General features: G+C 55.3%; 1 protein-coding gene across 1 annotated transcript in view; it reads right to left on the reverse strand.

The window, feature by feature from the left end:
* The window catches only part of CAMSAP1 (calmodulin regulated spectrin-associated protein 1), a 26,332-nt gene extending 16,512 nt beyond the window's left edge, over window positions 1-9,820 (reverse strand). The window contains exons 1-7 of the mRNA XM_010858946.1: window positions 9,376-9,820; window positions 8,463-8,624; window positions 2,788-2,868; window positions 1,670-1,924; window positions 1,466-1,547; window positions 414-487; window positions 239-296 (exon numbers count right to left, since the gene is read on the reverse strand). Coding sequence (XP_010857248.1) covers window positions 239-296; window positions 414-487; window positions 1,466-1,547; window positions 1,670-1,924; window positions 2,788-2,868; window positions 8,463-8,624; window positions 9,376-9,435 — 772 coding nt within the window. The 5' untranslated portion in view covers window positions 9,436-9,820. The remainder of the gene's footprint in view (window positions 1-238; window positions 297-413; window positions 488-1,465; window positions 1,548-1,669; window positions 1,925-2,787; window positions 2,869-8,462; window positions 8,625-9,375) is intronic.
* Between the last annotated feature and the right edge of the window lie 454 nt (window positions 9,821-10,274).

The raw sequence follows: 10,274 nt of genomic DNA on the forward strand, positions 1-10,274 counted from the left end.
CGTGTGCTCTTCCGATCTACCGTGTGCAGCCCCAGGGAAGGAGGCAGGACACATGCCTACGTTGCCAGGGGCTGCACACGGTCCACGGATGAGAAACAAGTTACATGAGCGCCCTATGCCAGGAAGACCCACATGACTGGCCCTTCTTAGAGCCAGCAGCAGCTCGGCATCATGAAAAACAGAAGGCAGCGTCCACAGGAGCCCTGGAAACTCCCGAACCAGCGCAAAGGCCACCGACCGTCCACCGGCCCCTCGGGCAGGCGCACGCAGCCGGGAATCTGACGGCACGTGAAGCGCTATAAGAACATAAGCGCTTTCCCAAGGTTTCTGTGCCGCTGTCTTTACCGACAGGAAACAAGTGCTCAGAGCGGAGCCTCCCCGCCTGCACGTGCCGCCCTGTAACTGGGCCTCACTCGGAGCGTGGACACGCAGGCCGCCCGCCGGGTGACCACGTCCTGCCGGTAAGCCTGGCATTTCTGCAGCCACGCTCTCCCCAGGGTAGAAGAGCACAGTGCCAGCTCAAGGGACAAAGCCCGTGCTGCTCACGGCGGGTTTCTGGGAGCCGCGTGGGAGAGTCAATCAACCCAAGGAAAAGCCTCCTGCAGCGACGTGTGCACGGAATACGCCCCACCTGGGCCCGTGCAATGCACACCACTCCCACCAGTCTCCACGGGGACTTTTAACTTGTTTCTCGGCCTGGTGCAGGCTCCCGCCCGGGGCCAGGCCCAGGGGCTCCCGCGTGCAGCCCAAGGCATGCGCCCGACCAGCCTCCACACGCACACGCACACACACAGCACACGGCAGAGCACAGCATGCAGGAAAGCGGATGGTTTCTCACTGAGGACAGATGGTGTGCGTCTGCGTTGGGGAAAGCGCTGACCCCTGGGTCCGGGAGCAGCGACCGCCCCTCGAGGGGGCCCCACTCCCAGCCCCGGGCCCGCCCACACTCAGCCCGCTGCCGACAAGTAGGCTGCGCGCTCAGGCAGCCGAGGGGACCGACGACCCTGAAGGAGACCCTGAGGCTCGAGGCCCTCGTCCCGCCTGACGCCCTCCTTCCGGGGGACCTGCATGCCTGACGGTCCTCACTACGCCTTGGACCTGCTTTCACAGTTTGACTCTGGCCTTTGCTTTTCAACAAGTTAAGAAATATATAAACACTCAAAAAAAAAAAAGGCCTTCCCCCCTTTGTGATTATTACATTTCAAAGAAGGGAAATTATCCATCAGCCACAAAGCGGACTCTTTCACTGTTCATGCAGATCCCACTGACAGTTTATATCCACCATATCTCCTTTATAATCGAATCCTAAGGACCATTTGATCCAAACAATTAAACTAAAGGGACAGGCAAAAGTAAGGGAGCTTCAAAAAGGTCCGTCCTCCGGAACTTCATTTTAAGGCACCACTTGCAGCGCCAAGTATCTGTCGTGGGAAACGGTGCAACAAACTGGGTCCATTTCCAGAACCTTCGCCGGTGGACCTCGCCCCCAGGAAGAGCAAGCTGAGGGCCGCTCGGCAGAGCATGCCACGGGCCACTCCTGCTAAAATCTATGAGGAAGGGAATGGATCCTGTCAATGACCCTGAAGTTCATCACATAAAGCAGGACACTACCTCTTCAAAGGAGAAACACGAAGCTGTCTGTTAAGTTTACCTAAGAAAGTGGGCAAACCACGCTCTCGGTGGCAGCTACAGAAGGCCTCCCTGGAGCTGAGAGGGCCGCACCACGGTCCACTCTGCCCAGAGCGGGCCAGCCCTGCCCCGCGGGAAGCGCAACAAACCACCAGGGAGGACACTCAGACAGAGACACAGGCGGGAGCGGTTTGAAATGGAAGCAAGTGATGGCGGCGAACGGCCGTCTGATGGCGGCCGGGTGCGCGCGGGGTCCACTTACGGGCACTAACTTCCAGTACCACTTGGAGGGAGACTGCTCAGGAGGCGAGGGAAGGAAGGCAGGAGAGGAGTCAGCAGGCAGGTCCGTTGAGGACGGACGAGACACACGCAACACGCCACGTTCACACGGGAGGTGCTCCGCCTCCGAGAGGCAAGACGTACCCAGTGCACGCGGCCCAGGACGCTCTGCACTGGCAGGGACCCAGGGACCCCATGGGCACCACCGCGATGCCGGCAGCTGGAGGCGGGCGGGCTGGGCCCTCAGAGGACAGGTGCAAGCCCGCTCAGAAAGAGCCTCGGCAAGCTGTCTGCGCCCATCTGAGGAGGGGGGCTCACGGCAGCGTGGCCGGGGTGAGAGACCCACGGACAGCATCCCAGGGCCCAGGATGGAGTAAAAGGAGGCTCCCTCGACCTGCAGCCCTGGGACCACAGCCTCGGCCGCCACGGTGTGCACAGGCGGAGGAACGTGGATTCAGTCACACACACACTCGGCACCCCCATCCCCAAAAAGGGAGAAACAGGAAGCGTGTCGTTTCACTGGACATGGGACCTTCGCCCTCCTAAAGCCCACACTGGACACGTGGCCCACGAGGGCCCCGAGGGGACCACTGGCTGCCAGGAACATCCCCTCCTGTGCTGACTCCCCTCGGGTGACCCTTATGCCCTCCCTCCACTCCCCGACCCTCCCAAGTTCAAGTTCAATACTAGGCCACGCCTGCCTGGAAGAAAGGGCAGCGTGCTGCCAGGCCCCCGCCGCCAGGGCAGGGCCCCAGGGCACCCACTCCCCGCCTGGCAAGTGAAACCGAAGAACACGCAGGGAGCCCACACGGACGCGATTCTCTGCGACCAGGAGCCACGGCGACGGAGCGTCCCCCAGAAGTGAAATTTACCCTTTACCTTTTGATGAGCTGGGCTTTCCAATAACTGCTGTTTTAACTTAACTTCTTTCTCTGTTATCTCTCGCATTTTAAGATTTACCTAAAGCGGAAGAAATCAAATGCGTTAGGGAGGCAACTGAGGCTGACTTTCAGCACTGGGTGTGCATCCCTCCCTCACAGCCCAGACCCCACCCTGCCCATGTGAGCTCCTGACTCCCAGGTGCAGGCAGTGTCTAGACCAGTACACACCTGTGGAACACACAGACCCCGGGACCTATGACTCTGACCCCGTGATCCATGGCACGGAGGAGGGGGAAAGGCCCGGCAACCCTGGTGCCTGTGCGCTGCTCCCCGCCTCATCGCCTCACCCCGGTGCTCGGGTAGCACCACGTCACCAAACACCGCCAATGCCGCGGCCTGGCTGAGACCCGCCCCAGACACCCGACAGGAGCTCGCACACTCCCTGACACCAAAGTCACACCAGCAACCATCGTCAGACGCCCGGAAGCACTTACTACAACTGCTCGGAAATAAAAATACCTTTTTCTGGAACTATTAACCCAAAGATAAGATCAAAACTTGCAAATTACAAAATAATACCATGGAGGAAAAAACAAGGCTAATGGGCATGTGGTCAAAGCTACGATCAGATGAAATGCCACAGAACTGAGTGTCTTATCGTTAAAAAAGAACACAGATAAGTGAACTCATGCAAATCAAATCAAAGACGGGGAAAAAACCTTTTTTTAATATTTATTTATTTGCCTGCATCAGGGGTCTTAGTTGAGTCATGTGGGGCCTTCCGTCAGGGCACACAGATTCTCTAGTTGTGGCATGCGGACTTCCGGAGGCGCTGCGCACAGACTTCCGGAGTCACGGTGCACAGGCTCAGCAGTTGCATCTCGCAGGCTTAGCTGCTCCTGCGGCAGGTGGGATCTTAGTTCCCCAACTAGGGACTGAACCCACACCCTCTGCATTACAAGGCGGATTCTTAACTACTGGACCACTGGGACAGCTGGAAAAAATGGATTTTAAAACAAAAAGATAAAAGTAAATATGGAAATATTCTAAAATAAACCAGAGCGTACATGCACATGGATAAGTGATAAAGGAAGTGCCGTAAAAACAGTGGCTGTGAAATCTGGGGGCGCCACAGGAGCCACAGACATCCTCTAGTTCTTGCAACTCCTCTGCACGTCTAAAGTTTTTCACAATTAAACACTGGAAATTAAAAATTTGGGGAAATTTGATTATGCCATAAATTACCTTCCTAACATGGAAATGATTTTCTGATTGGATTGATGCAGTGTTAACAAATGTAGTTTCTGATGCTGTATCATGAGGTGTGACGCCACTGGGAAGATCCATACACGTCAGAGAACAGCTTTCCCAGTGACAAGCTGCAGCCTCAGAAAACCACAGTAACGGGGCCAGGAAAAGTGTACGAAAGATTCCAATATGACAAGAGTACAGAAAGTTCACTGGGCTACTCGGGGAACTCAAACCAGTGCTTGGAGACAACCTAGAGGGATGGGACGGGCTGGGAGGTGGGAGGGAGGAGACATATGTATAGCTGTGGCTGAGTCACACGGATGGCACGGCAGAGACCAAAACCATAGTGTAAAGCAATTGTCTTTCAATTAAACATAAGTAGAAAAGAAAAGAGCAAGACCTCTCAAACGTCATCTACCACAATGGTTTTCAAAAAAACAAGGTTCACTGGGCTAGTACCTAGATTATATAAAAAAAACCTTGCGACAATACCAAGACAGTCAGGTTTTAAAATGAGTAAAAGATCCGTATAGACGTTTCTCCAAAACAGACCTACAAACGGCCAATAAACACATGAAAAGAGGTCCCCATCACCACCATCAGGGAAAGTGAAAGTCGCTCCTGGAGTGGGTAGCCGTTCCCTTCTGCAGGGATCTTCCCAACCCAGGATTGAACCTGAGTCTCCTGCACTGAAGGCAGATTCTTTACCAACTGAGCTATAAGGACGCCCTTCATCAGAGAAATGAATTTCAACTACAGTGAGACACCACCTCACACCCTCCAGAACGGCTGGAAACAAAGAAGCAGGAAGTGCGTATTAGCAAGAACATGGGAAGCTAGAAACCTCAGGTGCTCAGGGAAAGGCAAACGGTGCGCCTGCTGTGGCCAGCCTGCCAGTTCTTCACAGGGCCCTGTGCAACCCGGCAATTCCACCCCGAGATACAAGCCAAAGAAAGACGAAGACAGCCACACACACATTCATACAAGAACGTTTACAGCAGAATTTACAACAGCCAGAAAGTGGAAAACGCAAATGTCCGTCGGCTGAAGAATGGCTAAACAAAACTTGGGACGGCTGAACAGCGCGGCATTACACGACTACAGAAAGAAGCGGGTACTGTAAGTGCCACAGCAAGCGTGCGCCGTGCAAACGCCGTGGCAAATGGAGAGTCAGACACGAGGGGCCTCACGCTGTAGGCTTCATTTAAATGAAATGTTTGCAACAGGCAAATCCACACAGACACCAAGCAGAGGAGGGGCTGGCGGGGGCTGGGGACGGGGCGGCAGGCACGACTGCCGACACGACCGGCGTGACGCAGTGTCTGGAGTCGGTGGTGGCAGCCGCACAGCCTGGTGGGACCTTAAAACCCCACGGAAAGATGCACCTTAAAACGGAGAATTCTACAGCATGGGAATTATATCTCAACTTTAAAGAAAAACGTTCATTAGTAATGGTTTCGAATTCCACATTTCGGTTAACCTTCGAGAAACTAGTCAGGTTTTGGGGTAGAATCAAAAAGTGATGTGTATGATCATCTGGAAAGATTGTGAAAACACTCTCTCCTCTTCAACTATGCATCCATGGAAAATCAGATTTTCTTCACGTACATCAATAAAACCAACATGTTGCAGCAAATGAAATGCAAACCCAGACATCTCCAGCATCGGGTTAAATGCAGTTCATCTAAAACTCCAATTGCCTAGAAGAGATCTGTAAGAAACCCACTTTAAACAGAAAGACAAGGAGAGATTAAACATAACAGGAGCGGGGATCCCTGGAGGTCCAGTGGTGAAGAATCCGCTTGCCAACGTAGAGGACACGGGCTCAGCCCTGGGTCCGGGAAGGTTCCACGTGCCGAGGGGCAAGTAGGCCCGCGAGCTGCAACCACCGAAGCCCAGGGGCCCAAAGCCTGTGGTCTCCAACAAGAGCAGCCCCACTCGCCTCAAGGAGGGAAGCCCAGGCGCAGCAGTGAAGACTCAGCGCAACCGAGAACAAGTAAATTTAAAATAATAATAAGAGGAAGGGGAGAGATGTGCTGGTCGTGAGAAGGCTGGAGGCAAGGACCGCCACCTGTGATAAAGGGACACTTTGCGAACACAAGAGAACAGAACGATCCTAACAGCACACGATGTAGCAACACGCAAAAACACACAGAGCGAGGACAACACGCCCAGCAGGCAGAGCAGACGCAGTCAGGCCTGGAGACGCCAGCGCCCTCTGGCAGCTGCCTGACGGGGCGTGAGGCCCCCGGAGATGTGCCCCACCCACAGCACCCTGAACCCACACGTGCGGCACGCCGGGCTGACAGGAGAGCGCACGGGCGACACCGGCAAGACCACACGTGGACCCAGAACAAGCCTCAGTGAGCCCAGAAGGACGGCAGTCACAGAGCGCGCGCTGACCACGCCGGAATGAGAAGCCAACACCCCGACAAGTACCCAGAGCCACCCCACCACACACGGGGACTGAGCCACAAGCTTCCAGACAGCCCACGGATGAAACGGATCCACAAGTGAAGTGAAGTATCTTAAGGGGAAGGAAGACCACAGCACGTAACACATGCGCACAGTGCAGCTGAAGGACGACTCAGAGAGCAGCTATTAACGTTAAACGTTCACACCAAAGTGAACAGGTGTGGAAACTAATCTCCTCCTTTACCCAGAAAGGAGAGCAAGTTAAACTCAAAATAAATGGAAAAACAATAAAAGCAAGAAGAGACGTTACATAGAAAATAACTGGAGAAATTAATAAAAACCAAAAGCAGGTTTTTAGAACATTAATAAAGTTGACAAACTAGACCAACAAAGGAAAGAAAAAAGGACAGAAATTACTAAGAGCGGGAAACGAGGGGACGTCACTAGACCACACATACACCAGAGGACAACAAGGAAATAGGGACGTGACGACAGAGTCAAAATTTAAATAAAATTAACAAATTCCCTGGAAGTCACAAGTTGCCAAAACTGACATGAAATTAAACAGAAATCCTAAATACCTTACATGTACACTGAAAAGTTAAATTCATAATTAAAATCTTCCCACAGAAAACTCCAAGCCCAGATGGCTTCAGCAAAGAATCCATTAAAGACTTCAGGACAAAATAACACTAATTGTACAAAAACTGTTTCACAAAATAAAGGAGGGAATACGTCCCAACTCATTTCTTTGACACTGGCCATCATCCTGATGCTGAAACAATAAAAACACAAGAAGATACACCGAAGAAAGTACTGGATCTCTAGATCTTTATATACATAAAATACTCTCGAAACTCATTAAGACAAACCACCTCATTAAACCTGGGCCAACTATCCGAACAGACACCTAACAAAATACACAAAAACACCTTTAGTTGTTAGGGAAATGCCAACTAACACCGCGAGATATCTCTACACAGCCACTCATGGCTGAACGGAAAGACTGACGCCACCACGGACATGCAGAGCGTAGACGCTGGGCCCCTCGTCCTACACCCGGCCAGGCCCCGCTTTGCCTCCAGATTCCCGCAGGGCGCTTCCCACCTGCACCCCCACAAAGCTGGAGGGTGCATAAGACAGGCTGCCGCCGCCGTGAGACAATCTCACAGGCACTGGCCGGGCGCCACATCCCGACCACGCCCGGAAGTCCACAGTGAGCCCGAGAGCCCCGACCTTACCGGCATCCCTCGCCCCCGGGGCCCCGCCCTGCACGGGGCGGAGGAGGGGGAACCAAGAGCAGGGTGACTGTCTCAGCAGACATCCTGGCAGAACGTCATCCCCGAGACACGCAGGCCCCGCCAGGCTCTGCCCTGCTCCTCGGCTGACCCTGGATAAAGCCCTACACGACAGAGGACGCGTGTGCGAGCTGTACAGTGAGGAATGCACAAGCTCCGGGCACGGAGCACCACCCCGCGAGGGCCGGCTTCTGCCCCTCTGCTCTGTGAGCGCAGTGTCCCGCACGCAGTACCTGTCTGCAGGGAGGGGCTTAATAACCACAGACTCCAGTGGAATCCCCTCACCACACACCCCGGAAAACGAACACTCTTCACATGGATCGTACAGACGGTCACACTGTGAGCGTCTAAATGTCAAAGGAGAAAACAGCATTCAAGAAGATACGCTTTCCTCTTCATCAAAACACCTTCTAAAACTGAGATCTCCATGAACGCACACTGGGTGCCTGAGACAAAAACAACAAGAATTTACGAAGCGGGACCACCAACACAACACGGCACTCCGCAGCCCCTCGCCCTTCCGTCTGCACACGCAGGAGGGGCCGGTCCGTCTGAACCACAGCAAACAGTCTCCTGGGCCTCCGGCTGGGTCGCGTCTCAGCAGGACACACAGGAAAGTGATGCTCTCGGGGAGAAAGGACCCACACCCACAGGGCACCCCTGGAGCTTCAGGCCGCTCGCCCACCTCCGGCAGGGCCCCCGTGCTCACCTTGTTGACCCAGAAGACCATGGCATCCTCAAGGTCATATGGGAGCTCTTTGGAGGCGCTGAAGGTGGAGAAACGCTTGACGCTGGCCACCACCTTCTCAATGCTGATCATCTCCACGGTGTAGGCCATCATGAGGGCGTCCACCATCGCCATGTGGGCGCTCTGTGGGCAGAAGCAGCAGTCGGTCACCCTCCCCTGCCCCACAGCCCAGGGTCAGGCGGAGACCCTCCCTACACCCACACAGGAGCTCTCCTCGGGGTCAGGTCAGCTTGGCCCCCCGCCCTCCTCTCCGAGGACCCCGTGAGAGCTCAGCCGTGGGAGAAGACACGAGACAGGCCCGAGGCCACGTGACCACCACTGGTCCCAGACAGTCCGGGGTCTGCATGCTGAACTCACACCTTGAAGCCCTTTCTTCCCGGAACCCGTAACATCCTCCCAACCTGAAACACACCCAGCCAGGCCAAAAACCAGAGGATGCAAAACACCCAAGAACAGGCTAAGCTAAAGCCACGTGGGAGACACCAGGAGGTGGCTTTGACCTGGAGCAGCCTGGCCCGGAAACGCCAGGCTGGTGAGCGGCTGTGGAGAAGGATGGGGAGGGGGACACTCGGGGGGAGAGGCGCGTCTGTTTATTCTGGCACGAAAATTCTTAGAAGTTAGACGTGAAACAATCTCAGAGCGGGCTCCACAACTCCATGTCGCCACCTCTGAATGCAACTCGGTTTACCACAGCCAGGGTGGGGCAGCACTGCCCTGGGGACACACTGGGGGAAGCCGCCCCCACCCCGTTCCAGCCCAGCCACATCCCACCGAGAGAAGGCGGTCTCAGGCCCAAACTTTCGGGGCAACTCTGCTGCGCTGCAGGGACACAGCGGCCGCCCCCCAGCTGCCCCCCACCGCCCAGGCCACTCACCATCTTGATGGGCGCGTGGCTGAGGTCGGGCTCCGTCACAGGGGTGTCGTCACTCTCCATCACGTAAATCCCTTTCCGGGACAGGGCCTGGATGACAGACTGGTGTCCCTGCAGGGAGGCCACCTGGTCCCCTTTGAGGATGAGGCTGCACACGCGGCAGTACAGCTCGCTGGACAGCAGGAGCTTGATGACCGGAGGCTTGATGTGCTCCTGCTCGTACTGGTCGATGTAGAAGGGGTCCCTGAGGTCCTCGGGGATGTCATCTGCAGCGACAGGAGACCCCCGCGTGTGGGTGTTACCCCCAAATGCAGCCGCACCAGCCGCCCACAGTCGCTTCCCGCCTCCCGGAGCTGCTGGTGGGATGGTAGCCAGAGGATGTCGAGTTGGGGACGTGGGTGTGGGGACGGCTGTCTGCAAGGCAAGGTCTGCAGAGACCTTGCCCTTGATTCACCAGGAGTGTCGGGAGCCAGGGCAGACATGGGTCTGCCACACCACAGCGATCCAGGCTCAGGACTCTGGAGCGGCCACGGGAAAGGCCACAGAGGAGAGAATTTGGACAAGCCTGTAGTTAACACGGGGCCACAGCTCAACTCAGAAGATCAGAGCTTGAGGCCTCGTGCAAGCAGGACCGTGTGTGGGCCGAGAGCAGGGCCCGAGCATGGCGGCCTGGCCTTGGCCGGGCGCACCTCTCACGGCCGGTCAGCCTTGCCTCAAGGGCAAATCCCGGACGCTATGAAGGCCAATCTCCCACGGTCGGGTGAGGATTAAATCACAACCCGCGAGTAAGTCACGGCGCTGAGAGCAGAGGCTGGAGCTCTACAAAATTCACACAAGTATTGGTTATCAATCTTAATATCAATCAGGCTAAAAAGACAGTCAAGGAAATGTCTTCCTGTTGC

This window comes from Bison bison, unplaced genomic scaffold (assembly GCF_000754665.1).
Source record: "Bison bison bison isolate TAMUID 2011002044 unplaced genomic scaffold, Bison_UMD1.0 scf7180017855577, whole genome shotgun sequence".
Classification (NCBI taxonomy): domain Eukaryota; kingdom Metazoa; phylum Chordata; class Mammalia; order Artiodactyla; family Bovidae; genus Bison; species Bison bison.